Source organism: Chelonus insularis, unplaced genomic scaffold, assembly GCF_013357705.1.
Source record: "Chelonus insularis isolate UGA/USDA-ARS -01 unplaced genomic scaffold, ASM1335770v1 contig_133_pilon, whole genome shotgun sequence".
Classification (NCBI taxonomy): domain Eukaryota; kingdom Metazoa; phylum Arthropoda; class Insecta; order Hymenoptera; family Braconidae; genus Chelonus; species Chelonus insularis.
In genome coordinates, this window is record NW_023276374.1 from 646,767 (window position 1) to 664,104 (window position 17,338).

At 33.1% G+C, this 17,338-nt stretch overlaps 3 protein-coding genes across 4 annotated transcripts in view; 2 read left to right on the forward strand and 1 right to left on the reverse strand.

The window, feature by feature from the left end:
- sowah (sosondowah) overlaps positions 1 to 11,876 on the forward strand; it is a 50,564-nt gene extending 38,688 nt beyond the window's left edge. Inside the window, exons 9-16 of one of the 2 annotated variants that reach the window (XR_004691188.1) lie at positions 4,777 to 4,875; positions 4,951 to 4,956; positions 7,963 to 8,035; positions 8,413 to 8,505; positions 9,102 to 9,126; positions 10,565 to 10,591; positions 10,888 to 11,039; positions 11,110 to 11,250. Coding sequence is in view for 1 of the 2 variants with exons in the window: in XM_035095256.1 (XP_034951147.1) it covers positions 4,777 to 4,875; positions 4,951 to 4,956; positions 7,963 to 8,035; positions 8,413 to 8,505; positions 10,565 to 10,591; positions 10,888 to 11,039; positions 11,110 to 11,391 (732 nt within the window). In the remaining variant the exon portion in view is untranslated. Of the gene's footprint in view, positions 1 to 4,776; positions 4,876 to 4,950; positions 4,957 to 7,962; positions 8,036 to 8,412; positions 8,506 to 9,101; positions 9,127 to 10,564; positions 10,592 to 10,887; positions 11,040 to 11,109 lie in introns of both variants that reach the window. The other variant, XM_035095256.1, reaches the window with a different exon arrangement.
- Positions 11,877 to 11,996: 120 nt separating this feature from the next.
- Positions 11,997 to 13,608, reverse strand: LOC118074210 (uncharacterized). Its single transcript, XM_035095257.1, has 4 exons — positions 13,438 to 13,608; positions 13,155 to 13,341; positions 12,815 to 12,971; positions 11,997 to 12,465 (listed from the first exon to the last, which is right to left on the reverse strand). Exons 2-4 carry the CDS (start codon positions 13,327 to 13,329, stop codon positions 12,054 to 12,056), a joined length of 744 nt encoding a protein of 247 aa, XP_034951148.1. The 5' UTR covers positions 13,330 to 13,341; positions 13,438 to 13,608; the 3' UTR covers positions 11,997 to 12,053.
- A 568-nt stretch (positions 13,609 to 14,176) lies between these two features.
- Positions 14,177 to 17,248, forward strand: fabp (fatty acid binding protein). Its single transcript, XM_035095258.1, has 3 exons — positions 14,177 to 14,420; positions 15,943 to 16,214; positions 17,051 to 17,248. Exons 1-3 carry the CDS (start codon positions 14,342 to 14,344, stop codon positions 17,102 to 17,104), a joined length of 405 nt encoding a protein of 134 aa, XP_034951149.1. The 5' UTR covers positions 14,177 to 14,341; the 3' UTR covers positions 17,105 to 17,248.
- The last annotated feature ends 90 nt before the right edge of the window (positions 17,249 to 17,338 follow it).

The following is a 17,338-nucleotide window of genomic DNA, read 5'->3' on the forward strand; positions in this document are numbered from 1 at the left end:
ATTCAATCTACTGCACGATGAAGACAATGTGAACACAAAAAGAATGAAAAAAAAAAACGTTTAATATATAATGGTTCTTTTCCTCTGGCGTTGAAGATCATGATGCCTTTCAATTACGCTGCATTCTCATCAAAAATACTTCCGAAGTGGTCAATTGAAATTACTTGGGAAAAAAGTGGAATTTTTCGTAAGCAGAAACGAAGTAATCGGAGAATTATTAAACATGGAAAATGAAAATAAAAGAAAAATTGAGATATCGAGTAGAAATGTTCCTTTAGTTTTATCGTATATGCCGAGCTTTAGTGACAGAGGTTTACCATAAATAACGCTAAACTCTCTAACGGAAGGGGGAAAGATCGTCGATTGGGATCTCGTATAATTTATTGCACGATGCAAACGCGACTAGGTTCATCGCTTTTCAGGTATGTCATGAATTGGCGAGGGAAAAGAGAAGAAGAAGAAACAAAAGAAAAAAAGTAGAAAATGTAGTGGCGCTGCCGAGGAGAGAGCGCCTCGCATAAATACGTACGCAACTCGCACAAAAACTTACAAAGGCGCGCTCTCGCAAGAGATACAATCTCACGGTATGCGGATACGAGCATATACTCTACTCTCGAGGAAGCGGTTGCCCAAATAAACGACTCTGCCTGCCAAGTTTTATGATCAAAATGATGAAAATCACTACATCTCTGCTTAACTTTATTTCTACTACGTGTTTACAAAATATTCTTCTAATTTTCAATATCTCACTGATTTTCCCGATAAAATCGTCACATCTATCCAAGCCATCTACTGTTATGGCTCCTTATTTTTTCTCTTGGTACAGGAGAGGAATCTCGTCATAATTAATGGACCTTGTTTGCGAGAATTTCATAATTCGATCATATAAACAATTCTAAATTTTATTTCCAACCAACAATTAACAATAAATACAATTAATATTGATTTAAAAAATCATAAATATAAATAAAAATTAATTGTTACAAATGAAAAGCTGATTCATTTCCAAGTATAATGATTTTCGGATCAAAGTAAAGTTTTGCTAGGGCAAGAACAAACATTAATAATGTTACAGACAATCCAATTGATGTTGCGTGCTGTATGCATAGAGTAGCATAGAGGAGTTGAGAGGATCAGTACATATAGCTGTTAGATCAGGCTGTAGTGAGGTCAAAGGGTAGGGAACTAAAGCAGGAGGTATCGAGTGGTATGCCTGCGACTAATCCCCGGTTTACCTAATCGCCTAAATCCCTCTTCTCTTCTCCTCTCACAGCTCCAATCGCTTCTAAAGCAGCTTACAATTTCACCCCTTAACTCCAAGCACCAGTGATTTTGCTCGTGATCGATACTTATATATATATATACGTACACGTTGGATGTAATATCAACCAACACAGCGGCACGATAATTTTTATTGAGAGAATAAAGGGATGAACATGTCGACAGGAATGTAAATCACATGGAATGAAAGAAATAAAGCAAATAACCGATATACGAGGCGAAAAATACTGAACTGCGTCCAAATAATACCCTCGCAACAGGTAAAAACGGTGGTCGACGATTTATCTTCGAGCGGCAGCAAGGCGTACAACGGGTGTTTTGCGGCTCGTTTTCGGCAACCGATTACCTTTTATCACGGTACATATGTACCGAAATATAATAGCGCGTGCTGATAATTTCAGAGGGTAGTCAGAGTTTTCGCGAAAGAAGGGTGGAAACGCGTGACACACCACTACATACCTACTCTACAATCTCCCTCAATTCTCTTTCTCTCTCTTTTCTATTTATTCTCACTCTCACTTTCGTTCTCTGCTCTTTATGCCCATTCTAATGCTATCAGAACGAAAGCGCATAAGCCGAGTAATCCACGGTGAAATACCGTCCACGTTCGAATGCTCACAGAACTTTGTCGTATCGAAGTGGATCGTTCATTATTCGTAATTAACAATCCGGAATTGAGACCATATAGTTTGCTATTTAATGCCAATAATAATACATTATCCTACTACTTTTGTACTACCAGTTCAAGAAGCAGTATTTGAATAATGACAGCTTTGATGGTGGAATTTATTTTGATGGTTTCCATTTATTTTACGTAATCGAGTATTGGAGTTTTACCACTTGGATAAATGTAGAAAAAAAAAATGTTGAATAGTATTTTTAGAAAATTAAAATACAATTACTTGGCAATTATCAGTAAAAAAAAAGATTGTTTTATTTTAATTAGCCAAGTTGTCTGTTGAAGTGCATTTAAATAATGAAAATTAGTCGTTAATGATCGTTTCACGAATAAAATATTCATGTACTTTTTGTTCATTTACCATACACCTAATATCAATTATCGTTAAAACGTAACTTGTATGCACTTTCTTGTATCATTTCCGGTCAAGAAAAGCTCAAAAGTATTTCCTGCAATAACTAGTAAAAATTGTCGTAGACATGAGTGTCCATGGATGTATGTCTCCGCTCGAGTGAATCGAACTGACAACGTAATGGGCGGCTGATGGCAATGTCTTGTCACGTCGCGGTTCGACGAATGTCTGCACCTGCCGGCAATGAGTATCCGTCGCAGGTTTCTCGCGAAGTCATTGTTTAACTTTGTACTCATATACGTAATTCATTTTTCTTCATCAATCATCAAGTTCTCGACTTGCTCTTAGTACTGGAATTTTTTCTCCATTTGCCAGAGATTATAGACAAATGAGATGCTAGTGCAAAAAACCCCACTAACTCAAAGTGTGATCAACTAACCGAGACTGGTGCTTGCTTGAGGCGTTGAAGAAACATTTCTCGAGTTGGCCACTCGACAGTGGCAGAAATAAATATATGCGATTGTGGGGGATAACATTGTGATATACTGATTGACGTTAATCGTTGGGCGGGACTTGGACAATTGAATATATCCAGGAAAAAACAAGTTTCTAAAGCATATACTCGTCACTTTTTCATCTGTAATGGCACCTTTAGAGTCTTCCGGTGTGAAATTCAATTGAATTGAAGGCTACTTTTTTTTTGATGGTGAAGAATCTTTTAAAAAAGGTGGCAGGTATAAAGCAAAAGGCCTAGAGAATAGCTAGAATATCTACATATGTAGAGATTGCATGTTATTATATCCAGCAATGACCCTAGGGAGCGTCGTCGAACCGTTTGGTGACCTCTCGAGCCTGTGAAACAGGAGATAGAGTCAAAGAGTCTTTGAAAAATGTTAAGAAGAACAAAAAGAGCGGCAAACGATGCACCGAGTCCCACGAGAGTCGCTCTCAGTGGCGGTGAGACCGCCACTAAATATTGTGTTCGCACAGAGAATACAGGCCGTGGACACGTGTAAACGGCCCGCGGGATTCCGTATGAAGTAGATCGGGCCCAACGATTATACGCTAATTCAACGCAAATTCCTCCGCGGAGATATCTGTATCGCTCGCATACATCAGAGAAGCTACCCGCGCAGTAGCAGCGGCTCCAACTTACCAAGAAGACAAAACTTTCTTCTTCTTGGCTTTAATCAGCAACCCCACGTTTGTTGCCTCACACAATCCAACCGAAAACGACATGACCTCCAACGAAAATTCTATTCTTTTCCTTTTGCCTCAGCTTCATCGAGATTTCATTTGACCCTAACTCAAAGGCATTTCTGCTGAGGTGTCGCATTCTACCTATTCCTTCCGGCGGATTTTGCTGAGAATTGGAATTCTCACCGGCCGATTTCTACTGGCTCTCTAAGACGTCCATTGGGACGTAAAGCAGACCACTGACAGGAGGAAAAGAGGAGAAACATCGAGTCCCCTGTGCTACACCACTAAAGATATATATCATGGTGTCAGGACGACATACCATCCTTTTGCGGTCTGGACTCCCAACCCGACAGGTCGCGCGGCGTTCACAAATTAAGGAGTGCCAAAGTCCGCGACGGAGGCATGGCACTATCGCGCTTCATAAAACTTTGTTAGCACCATGCAAGTAGACAGTTCTTTGTGTTTACTACATCCTCTTCCATTTATAAACAAGCTAGATAAAAAAATTATTCAATTTATTTTCAATATAAACTCGCTGTATAAATATTTCCTCTCATCTCAAATCTTCGGAATCATCTAGGAAAAATAAATTACTTGATGAATCAACTTTCGTTTAGGTCTATAGAATATTTTTACAAGCTTTTCTATGTTTGTGAGAGTAAATATAATACTTCACACACGTTCATTTCGTCATTAGGTAACGTCGTCTCGTTAGAATGAGTTTTTCCACCACTAATGAGCCTGTGGCTGCAAGTCGTCCAATGGTCATATGAGAGAATGAGATGAAGAACGAGCTGAGGGTAGAAAAAAAGAGCCAAGGGGAAGAGAACGTCATATAGTTGTACTAAAGCTCTTTCATATGACATACGTAACATGACACATGGAATCCATTAAATTCTAATTTGCAGATCACAACACTTTCTACTTGAGTTTCTTTTTCAATCTTGCAATATTTTAGAATTTTTCCCATGTTCATCAAGACTCTTAATATTCTTAAAATTTTCATTTCCTTTTTTTTTTTCATTGAATTCTTAGATTTTTTTTCTAAAAAAGAAACTTAAGTGGTATACGACGTAGCTATCCATTCAACCGTCGTGGAATTAACGTACGACTTAGTTTAATTCACGAGTATTTTCTGAAGAAATTTATTCTGAAAATACTCTTGAACTACAGCTGTTGGTGTCTCGTCAACCAATCTTTACTCGTACCGTTTAGCTCATTTATATCAGACATTTCAGAAGTGCAATTATTTTTCTGTTTCTAGACTGCATTGCATTGGGGAGCTAAGCATGGGGATGAAAACATCGTCAAGTTGATAGCTGGCACCCACGGGGACAAGATAAAGAGTGTCAATGAAACAACAGTAAGTTGGCTGATGAATAATTCAAATAATTTATTTAATGAATGAAAAAGTCATACTCTTTTTTTTTTGTTTCAGAATGGGGTAAGTTTGAGATAATTATAAGGTACTAATTTACAAGTTAAAGAGAGTGAGATGAAACTGAATGGAGAAGCGAAACGAAAAGACAGCAAATGAAGAGGAAGAACAGAGAGTCTCATGGTATGGAAAGAAAGGCAAAAGGAGAAGACAGCAGATAGGATCAGATGCGTGTGGTCTGCTGCTTTACTCTGTATAAGACTTATATAAGCCAGAGAGCTCTTGAGAGCAAGCTTGGCTCGTTAGCGGCTCGCGACAAACACTGTACAGTATCATGGTGCTTTTATAGGTGATATAGGTGGGTCGGTAGGTTGATCATTGGACAACCTATGCAAGTGATTTATTGGAAACGACCTCACCAAAAAAATTTATCATATAAATCACCATTTTCCCTTTTATCCAAATTAATTACTGATACATCGCTGATTCATTTGGAAAACAAATAAGTGTTTGTTTTTGATAATAATGATATTTAATAGCGAAAAATCAAGATGTTGTGTTTGATAACTGATGGAGAAATGAATATAATTCATAAATGTCAAAGAATATTCAGTCAACTTGATAAAAGTGTGAAAATGAAACACTTTAAATTGTCACTCAAATGTCTCTTGTTGTCATTTAAATTCAGAATAAGAAAGATAAAAATGTAATTTAGCTTTCCCCGAGTATCCTTACATGTAAATCGCTAATTTCAGTAGAACATTAATTATCTCGTTACACTCACTTATGTACGCGATAGCACTGCAGGAGCTCTGTGTGTACATACACAAGACGACGGAGGTTACGACGACGCAACGACGACACTGCCGTTGGAGTAATCCACAAGGAGACGATGAAAAAAAAGAGTTGCATTCCTTGTACCCAATTATCGGAAGAAAGCTCTCTCTCGCGCTGAATATACGCGTTTGCTTCTCCAGTTCTCTTTCCACTGTATCTTCTTTTTAGGACTTTCATTTCTCTTTCTCAACATCGTACCATCTCACGCGGATCGTTTTATCAGCGGCTGTGATTGCTATCTTAATATTTCACAGGCATATGTAGGAAAAATAATTTTTCTTTTAAATGTCAAAAAAATGTGTTGGTCGCAGGTATTAAAGTATTGCCTGATTTTTATTTTTTCGTTACTGCAAGAAGACTTTAATCTGTCACCAATACCACGAGCTCTCCAGTCAGCTTATCGTCAGATCGCCTCGGATTTAATCGCCACAGAAAAAAAAAATTAGCCGAGCAACCTCGAAGGACCGTAAGCCGCGCCGGGGTGGCGCCTTTGCTCTACCATAGAGGCGTGCGACAGCCACGACAATGCAATCTCGTCCGAGAGCCCGCACGTTCACAGCCGCCGCCACATACTCTCTTGTGGTCCTTTTAAATCCCCTTTCAAGAGAAGCCATCGAGAAGGTTATTACAAGATGATAAGATGTACCAGCTTTTCTTGAAACTTTCCTTGCTCTCTTTTCATTGCAAGTTTCTCCAAGTAATTTGATGCATGCATAATTTAATCAATGTGACAATTTGAATAATCCGGTCAAGAAGACTGGGCAAAAAATCATGTAATGGATTTTTTTATTAAACTCTATATTTATTTCAAAGACCATTGAAAAATTAATTACTACGTTGACTTTTAATTAAGGCCAATAAATATAATTGTTCAGCTCAATCAGTATTTATTGAAAGTTAAAATGATTCAGTTTCGAAAGAAGCATGAAATTGAAAAAAGGGGTCGTATATAAACGATTCAAAAATGTTTAATATGATTTAACATATCGTAAAAAAGGGTCTAGAAGATTTAACGACAAAAATCGGTGGGGATTGGAGCAGCAGAAAATATTAAAATTGAAAATCTTAGGCTGTGATATACGCAAGTGATATTGGTGGCCAGCAGCTGTCCTGTTTCCCGAGACTTGGAGTACAAGAGAAGCTGTTGAAAAAGGGTCTTGTATGACGGATGAGTATAAGAGAGAAGAAGCAAAAGGGTGGAAAGAAAAACGGGAAATGGGAGCCAAGTGGCTTCAAAGAGACAAAGTCGCGATATTGTTTCGGATTGAGAGCACACACGTTTCAGGACAATGCTACTTTAAAATATTGTCGAAAGTATAAAAAGTTACATACACAGATGTATTCCAGAGTCACACAGGGGTGACGACTAGAGAGAGCAGACGTCGAAATAGCTGTGCCACGCCACTTGCCGTGGCTCACACACGTGTCGCCTGACTATTGCGAGCGAAATGGCCCCGTGAAAGGGGTGGAAGTCGGTGGAATAAGAATAAGTCACCCCACTGCGTCCTATAGAGTGCACCATTTCATGTATATATGTACGTACATACGAGCCGCTACATATTCTCGAATAACTTATAGTGGACTTTAAAGTGAAGTAAATGAAAGTGATCCCAACAACCCCTCGCTGGATCTCGTGCTAAGGGTGCATATGCTGTCTATTTTCCTTTCTTTAACGCGATATAACGCACCGAGGGAACGTAAAACGCGCGTGACAGATTTGATTAGTATTGTATTCGTGTTATAAGCATGAACCATACACGAATTTCTAGTCTAAAATTAGCATTCCATGTCTCATTCATTTGCTAGTTGGAAAAAAAGGATTTGTTTAATAATCAATTCAACTTACAAACGACCCCGAACAGATAATGAAAATAATGTTAACTTTCGACAATAGAGTATTTTTCCAATTTTATTAAAAATACATAAATTTGTATAAATATGATTGTTGTCAATTTTAAGTGGTTTACATAGTGAGAACACGAATTCACACGCTGGTACCTGCTAATATTCATAAAATGGTATTATTAGCCCATTGTTTTTTGTCTTGAGCTCCTTCACGCGTTTCGCCATCTATTACTTTAACTCTTAAGTCTCTTACGTATCACCTGGAGACACGCAAAGACTGTAAAATGTTATACTATAATAACATGTGCCGAAGTAGGCCGGAGTGTAAAGGAAATGGACGGGCTTTATTCTTTATTATCCAAACAAATCTTGATAATTTTTTATTCACAGGGTTACACGGCACTCCACATAGCCATGCAGTTTAATCACGAGAATATCTTCAACCTTCTTGTCCAGGTGTATGGTAAGTTTTTCGATCTATTTGTTTGCTATAAAATATAATCAACATATCCTTATACTTGTCCGTTAATCATATCTACCGAGGGCAAATATGCTAATGATTACGCAAAGATGCGTTTATTTATTTCTATATATACATCGCCTTCTATAAGACAAGGTAATAAACGTGAGATTGGGTGCGGCCGCATAAACAATCAGAACTTGTCGTGTTCAAAGACTTGCCGACAAACAAACAGTTTGTCATCGATTGTGCAAGTCCACAGCGATTACTTTTATTTATTGACTTTCTTCTCCATTAATTATTTATTATTTATTGGGTATATTAAGTTTCAATTGTCATCTGATAACAATAAATACCTCATAATTAAATTTTATTGACAGGTGCAAATCAGGAGATTCGTGATCACAGTGGTAAAAAAGCCAGGCAATACTTGGCCTCACAGGAAGCAGCAGTTAGTCAAGATACATTTCGCAGTGAGTTTATTTATTTGTTTTTCTTCCTCCAATACTTAGTGAGTTTAAAATAATAGATACAAATAAAAAGTGAAGTTTTTTTTTAGTAAAAGAAAAAAAAAATGTTATTGAGTAGAAAATATGTGAAAATCTCCAATATGACAGCTTTGAAGTAATAAATAAATTTCATATAGAAATAATATTTAATTTAAAATAAAAAAGCTATCTTTCGTGAAATAGAAAAATACATAATTAATATTCATGCCATAAAGTTAACGTAGAACACATGAATTGGAATATTCTCAGCATCAACACGTAGAAATATCAAAACGATTCCACTATAAATTAAGCAAGTAGTAGTGGTTTAAGATGGATGGAGTGAGCTTGCTGTAATTTCTCTAGCAATATTATAATCCAAGTTTCAAGCCTAATATCGATATGTTCTCATTTGCATTGAATTTTATTACAACCCTTCAGTATAAAGTATATAAGCCAGTTGAATTGTATGAAACTGTACTATTAGAGCGGTGATTGGTTTCACTTATGATATATCGTCATGACCTTTTTTTTTTCATTCTGATTCAATCTATGGGGTATTCGTAATTCTTCTGTTGTAGGGATTATTGCTGCTGCTACACTCAGGCAAGTTGAGAAGCACAACTCTGTTAATATAGTAAAGTACGCTTGTTTGTATCAGCTATTATGCATAAAAGCATCTTGAATAGAGTAATGTATGATGTTTCGAGTTCTGTTCAACTAATTTTTATTAATCTGCTAATACTCTGAGGAAAAGAATTATTTTGAAAAGAAAGAAAAACTAATATTTGTATGATAGGAAAATTGCTTTATCAATAATTCTTATCAAATATAATAATAGAAATTGTCCTTATAATTCAATAAACTGTTGTTTTCTGTCTCATTAAATATCATTAAAAATAATTTCTTTTGTAAAAATGGTTATTTATCTAGTTTATCAGAGACTGTAATTTGATTAATCTCTAATAATCTAAAAGAGTTTCTTCACTAGCAAAATAATTCTTTCTGAGAATATAAATAGCTATTAATGATGTTCTCGTAAACAAACAAAACGATCTAACTCATTAATTCACTAATTACTAACGATATTTTTCAAGAACTCAACAACAAACTGCATTAACATGTAACATTAATACATTTCATTGTTTCAACACTCTCGGGGAACCTATCGTGCGTCTATAAAGTTGAAGAAAAAAGCAATTTATTCACTATTCTTACTTTGTTACATTTAATTATCATTTTATCATGCGTGTATTTTTTTATCTTGAATTTACGTGTTCCCTCTTCAAGTTTCAAACATATAAAATGTTATACACATACAACACTGGTAGTTACTAAACGTCTTTTCTAGATAGTGTATATTAATTGTCAAGCTGGTACCTGGTATCTTTTTTTTATTTCCTGTCATCTACATGATAGCACGCACACTTATTATAACACCATCAGAAATATAAGCACGCGTTTTCTACGTAAGAAATTTTCCCTTAACAATTATTGTATTAATTTTTCCCCATTTTTTTCTGTACACAATATTTCAACTCCCTCTTTCGTACTTAGCTTGAGAGATTGTTTAGCATTACCACAGCAACAGCTTTAATTTATTTAGCCTCGTGTGGTACTGATTTAATTACCTTGAGGGATCTCATTCTATCCAGCTAGTAATTAGCTCTATCATTTCTATCAATTAACAGCGTCAACATTTTCCGTCCGGTTGTCATGTAAGATACGGATATTATTGTGGTATTGTAGTCAATAACTGCTCCCTCATTATGCTAGATTTATTCTATATTACAAAAAATGAAGAACGACGAAACAATAAGACAGTGATGAGATACCTGATGCTGTTTGATGTAATGCTTTATTTACAAGTTCATATATTAAGTCTTATTTGTTACAGTGTCAATGAACACTTTCCCTTGTTGTTAACTCAACTATCTTTATTGCTTACCCTTTTAAATTTTATCCAATGAATGTTATCTAACAATGTATATATTAATTACTCTAATTAATTTTGTCCTTGAATAACATAAATATTTTATTTCAGAAATAAAAGCAAGGAAAAAGCACACAGGTATTTTAGCTTCTCATTATTTGCAATTATTCTTGTTTTACTGAGAGAAAAATCAAGTTATTTTAATTATGAAATATATCTATTTTTATATCAAAAGAATGTATAAAAAATATTTATTGTCTACATGTTTTTAATAAAAAAAAAAATTACATAAAAAATAAATATGTTATGAAGAATTTGTAATAAAATATTTATCTCATCGCATTTATTTCTTGTTTTTCTATTAATTTTTTTTTCTCTCAGTAAAAAATCGCTTTTCAGTATAAAAATAATATCAACATGAATATCTTCTACAGAGAAAGATCTTGGTTTCCTACGAATTGGCTCACTGAACGTGCGCGTGAAACGTACGACGGAAGCTTTCAGCCAGTTCTTGGGTGTAGCCAGTAGTACAAGCACCAATCATGATAAAATTCATAAAACTTGGGGTTCTGCTGATAACATACAAGTATGAAAATTCATTTCAACCAGTAAAATAGAAATAAGAATTATTATAATTAAAAAAATTAAATTTTCAGGAACATGCACTTATGCCACCACCAAAATATGCTCCAATCAAAAAACGAAGAAGTAAAAGAGCACAAGACTTTAATTCTTTACGAAATCAACATGCAGCAAGTCAACCAAGTACCCCGTTACCACAAAACAAGGGTGTCATAAATAAAAGTCCAAAATTTAAGAACAAACGACCATCTTCAACCACTGCGGTTACACCTACTACTCCGATAATATCACACGATTCTGATTCCGACGGAGCTTGTGGCTTTGATGCTTCTTGGAGAGGTTCTGCGCAGCTATAATTTACTTTATATATTCTTTTATACAATTTTCTAAATGTAGTTAGAAAGAATGCAGTTAATTTTGAGATTAGATTGTTTTAATAGTAAAATTAACATAATTTATTAGTTCTTACAAAACACTAGCAATCATCGCGAATGTGTAATGACCGATGAAATTTTATAGTTAATGAACAGATATTTATTTTAACATTATTTAAATAAACATATTAATTTTATAACAAAATTTTATAAGCGTATTTATACAGGTAAATTTCAATCTTTTAATCTATCTAATAACGCTTTCTGAAAAAAAGAACTCAAATTTTTGTGCTACTACTCAGTCGATATGATGGCAAGTGTGTTCTTCTTTACTTACACTCGAGACAATTTTCTACTTTACCATCTGATGAATAGTTATATTTCTCAAATGAGATCATTTTTATCACATGCTTTTAAACATAATTAACAGATGGCATTAAAATCTTAAAATTCGCGCTGAATTTAGTTATAACAAAAAAATGAAATAATATTTATATATAGATATTTTTAGAAAATATGGTCACAGACATTTCATTAAGTTATTGAAAATTGACTGTCATTTTCTAATTGATTGAATTTAAATAACCTGTTTTTAATCTTAAATATATTTTAAATAACTTAAAGAATTAATTTTTTACATATAACTACTTATCTGCTACAATAGTACTCGGATTAAGCGCAGAAAAGAGTATGTGCTGAAATTGAATCCTCACTTGAAGCTTTATATCATTAGGTATTTGTCGGAATGAAGGCAGTAAAGATAATAAAAACATTCTATCATAATCCGTTTCCTTAAATTTTTCGGCTTGTAAATGAGTGGTTGGGACCGGAGGCATTTGACTATTACTATCATCGGAGATCGGTTCATCATACAAAGGATCCACTGAGTATTGTTTTTTGCTTTTATCATCAGCAACTGTATCTAGTTTTACGTCCGGGAATTCATTTTCATCTGCTGATGCAACTGAAGGCATACTACTTTCATCATTAGTCTCTTCACTCAAAAGATCATTTCTTTCAGTTTTACATTGAACTTGAAGTATTCCATTGTCTGGCCTAAAAAAAAATCATTCTACGTTGATATTAAATAATTCAGATATAAAAAAAAATAATTCCAGGTATCCTAACATATGATAGGATAGCTAGAATTATTATTCATATGATAGATGAAATATTAATATTAAACTTCAGAAGCTAAACAAAATGATTGAAATATTAAATTGGATAAGTTTTATGTTTACATTATGAATAAATGATGACAGTAAATGTAAACTGATGTTTTGAAATAATAACCAATCAATTGACGATTAGTTATTCAGAAACTTGTCATTCATTAATAATGTTTAATATTGATATTTTATAATTATCTATTGTGCATGCATTTTTATTTAGAGTTGAATCTTACACTTTGGTTTGTATAGATGGGGCTAAAAACGTGAGTAAATCATAGTAGATATATTTTCTTCTTGTTCTTCTTTGATGTTTGAAAAATTCTGATTGCCATTTGAATTCTTTGACGAAACAATCTCTCAAATTTCTCCATTTGGTTCGCAAAATTTTATCTACAAAGTGATTCAATTAATCAGCTGTTATGCTTATTCATGATTATCAATTGTTTAATAATAATCTTTGTCGTTATCCTACTCATTCATTTCAGATAGAAAAACTCAGTTGATAAGTTCATACCTTGATGTATTGAGCGTGTGTTTATATACAATGAAAAAGATTATAGGGTATTCATTTACCTTCTAGCTCTTTTTGCTGAGACGACATAAGATCCCATCCCTGTATTGTAGCTCTCGCCACAGCATTCCATGCCTTCAACTTGGCTTGTTTACTGCTGTACTTTGCATCAGAGCTGTCATATAAAACGGGATGTTTTTTTACTGCTGATATTAACTTTTCTATGCTAATCATCATTCTCCACAATATCTGTAAAAATATTTTCAATTAATTGGAGTAATATAATTATTGCTGAATAATTTGGAACCACTTTAAGATAATGCTTATAAAATATCAGTAATTTACCAAAATATTTTCGTGAAAATAGCAATATATCGAAATAAGAAACCGTCTGTTACATTACACGGCATTAAACTGCGGTTGCGGCCACTGTACGATGCGGAACGTGCTTGCCGTGCGGTTTCCAGACCGGCAGTGTTGCCAAACTTCTTTTCAGAGGGTGCAGGTAGGACACTTCTTGACCTATATAAAATACTGTCCTTGCTTACTTGGAAAAATTTAGAAATCTGCAAGTAATCTATATTCAAAAAATTTATTCTTTTTTTTACAGATTTCATATTGTACAAAATAATTTTCATAATATTCCAATTTTCAATTATTTTCAAAAAGCTTCTCTAATGAATTATTACGTTGTAAATAATTTATTATACTGCAGAAAATATTTCTCATTACTGCATTGCTACAAAGTTGCGCGTGTTTCATGTTCAACACGTGTTATTGATTATATGATTCACAAAAAGATGAAAACTTTGAGATATCAACGTAATCAGGCATTGACCATCATAAATACATGAGAACCATGGAGATATTTGTTATTCTAACATAAAAATATCCAAGATTATTGATTTATAAAATGCAAAAAATTGTCAAAAAACATTTAAAAAATTTAAATTTAAAATCTATGGAATTTACTGATGCTAAGAAGATTTTAAATTGCTCGCCCGAAAATCTGTGGTCTAATAATACAAATGGCAACGATCTTACCAGCCGTCGTTGGGACCTATATTTTAGCAGACGATGACTGCATTGATTCAATATTCAGTTGTCGCTTGGCTGGAGAGACGATCGGCACGGACGCATAGTGTTCCTTGCTAATCCTGACTGCCAGTATCTCACTATTTACCAAACATCTTATAAATATTTAAATAAACGTAAAAGTCTTAAGAAGCTTTTAAAACTACTAATCACCATGGCAAGTGCAGATTTTTTGGGTAAAAAATACAAATTATCCACCAGCGAGAATTTTGATGAGATGATGAAAGCCTTGGGTGAGTACATGTTTTGCTCAATTACTCTTTTATATACTTTTTACAAAATGAATGGTAATCAACTTGAGTTGTTCAAGTATTCATTTGTTTTATCCAAATATAAATTATTCAAATTGAAAAATTAATAATATTCTCTTGTTTTAATAGACATTTAATTTGCTGAGTACAAAGAATGATTGATGGTTTAGATAATTTAAAAGAATAATTAAATGTCTTCCCCATGGGGAAAAAAAATTCTCGTTATATAGACTCGAACAACTAACCATTTCATAATTGATAAGTCTTGTATTGCAATAGACAGGAAAGAGATTGAATTATCATTTGATTGCATAATAGTTTAGTAAAATGGTGATTCACTCAGGTGTCTCTTCAAGTGTCGATGTCCGTGGGAAGTGTCTCTTTTAGGATGCCATCGATGACAGTTGAGCTATTACTTTGGCACTGTATAGCTATCACCAACGTGGCCATCATCACATCATTACCAATCGAGAAGCTGTTTCATTTAATGCAAACTACCGCCAGCACGCGATCATTATGGTCAAAAATTTAGTCTACTTCATTTAACTACATATATTCAATATGCTGATCATTTCGTGAACTTAACAGTCGAAATTACCATAAAATACGTTTTAATGAGCAGCTTTTTCGTAAATAAAATCTTCCAATTGCGTATTTTATTTCCAATAAGCAAATATGCGACTTTATGTAATAATGTAAGTGGAAATAAATATTAGCTTAGATCAAGCCCGGTGTATGTTGATAAGAGACAGTTTCAGCAAGTATTAGTAATTGAAGGGTCAAACTTCAATGTTTTAATTGCTGATTTCATTAACTTAGTCTGGCATCTCTACGTCCAGGTCATGAATTTAATTATATTCAATAAGTATAAATTATTAGGTGGATAAGAATGCTTTTAAAAAAACATTCATTAATTTTCAATAATTAATTTTTACTTTTTAAATTAATACATTTTTTATGCAGAGAAAATTTTTTGTAAAATATTTACGTAAAATTCCATATTTAATTTGACATGGAAACAACGTTTTACAACTCATAAAATATTATCAATAATGTTGTTATTTTTACATAACATAAAAAAAGTTTTACAAACTATATATAATTAAAAAATACATTTATGAAATCACTATATCGAAAGTTTAATGAGTCTTTACATGGCAAAGTGTGTTCAAATATTTACTTTTTTCAAACATGAATTTTGTAATTATTTCTCATAAAAAAATTTCTTCATATAGCTAGGGAATTTTATAAAAGGTATTATCTGAATAGTATTAATAAAACATATGTAACTCATTTATTTTCTCTTATCACGACTATTAATAAACGCGCCAATCAATGTTCAATTTCTGGCTGATTAAATCAGAATCAATTTTTTTCATTTTTTCTAGAAAATACATGAGTCTATTATGAGAACGATAAATTAAAAAAAAAAAAAAGTTAAAAAATAGCGTGATACAATTTTTTAGTCTACGATAAGATAATTGATAATAATTTTTTTTTCTAGGTGTGGGATTAGTAACAAGAAAAATGGGAGCAAGCGTAAGTCCAGTAGTCGAACTTACAGAGGATAATGGACTCTACACGCTTAAAACAACTAGTACTTTTAAAAGCTCTGAAATAAAATTCAAACTTGGTGAAGAATTTGATGAGGAAACTCCGGATGGCCGCAAAGTAAAGAGTATTATTACTTTAGATGGCAATAAAATGACTCACATTCAAAAGGGACAGAAGGATACCCACATTGAACGCGAGTTCGGTCCTACGGAAATGAAAGCTGTTAGTATCTATTAACACACAAGTACTTAAGAATAATTCAGATAATTCCACCTTATCCGGGTAATTTATAAAGTAATATTTCTATTTTCATCTCAAAGAAGATGAGTAAGTGAGTGGGAGGAAAAGGAAGTAGGAAAAAATAGAATGTATAGATAATTTATATATAAAAATAATTTAATTGTATGATTAAGTAATGCCTAGCCCTATAATTACATGAACAATGATGGCTGATTGATCAAATGTACCGTCAATTATTAACTAGTTGACTGTACGTGTACTGAAGTTGAATATTTTTATAAGTAGAGGGGATAACTACTTACAATAAGACATATTCTCAAATTACTTTTTATATCTTGATAGATCTTGATTGAATTAGTTCCTCCGATTAAATTAGCAACACTAAATCTATTCCAGTTCAAAAAATATTTTATACTTTTATCCTTGTATTGAAAAAGAAATGAAAGTACCAGGCCATGTATATCCATTATGATTTTTTTAAGAGCTTAACTCTACGAATTCATAAGTGATATTAAACTCGTAATTAATTTTTAAGTAGAACGTAGTATTATAAAGACTACACAAAAAACAGTTTTTTGTGGTAACATTAAAATTCATTTAACTAAGATCACAACAAACCATTTATCTCATTCTAAAAGCCTAAAACAAATCTTTTTCCTCTTGAAAAAAAAATTTTTTACCTCTTTTATCAATATTTAATTTCAAAGCACAAAATCAAGGACACTTTTTATACTCATATTAAATCAACTATTCAAAAAAATATCATTAAGATAAAATTAAAACTCAATAATTGTTAACTTTTATTTTTTGCATTGCAGGTCATGAAAGTAGACGACATAGTTTGCACGAGAATTTACAAACTCCAAGGATAAAGAAAAAATCAATATATTCACATCAAATTCAAATAACACTTGTCACAACTTTTTGCTTGGGCACAAATATAAATATTCAAACTCTTATATATTCGATTGAGTGAGACTGTTATATGAAAACAAAATCTTTAATGTTAATTTCATTATTACAAGTTTTTTTTATTCAATAAATTAAAGACAATACCAATTAACTTTTTTCCTTCACGCTTATCCTCGTCTGATCTCTTAATTTCT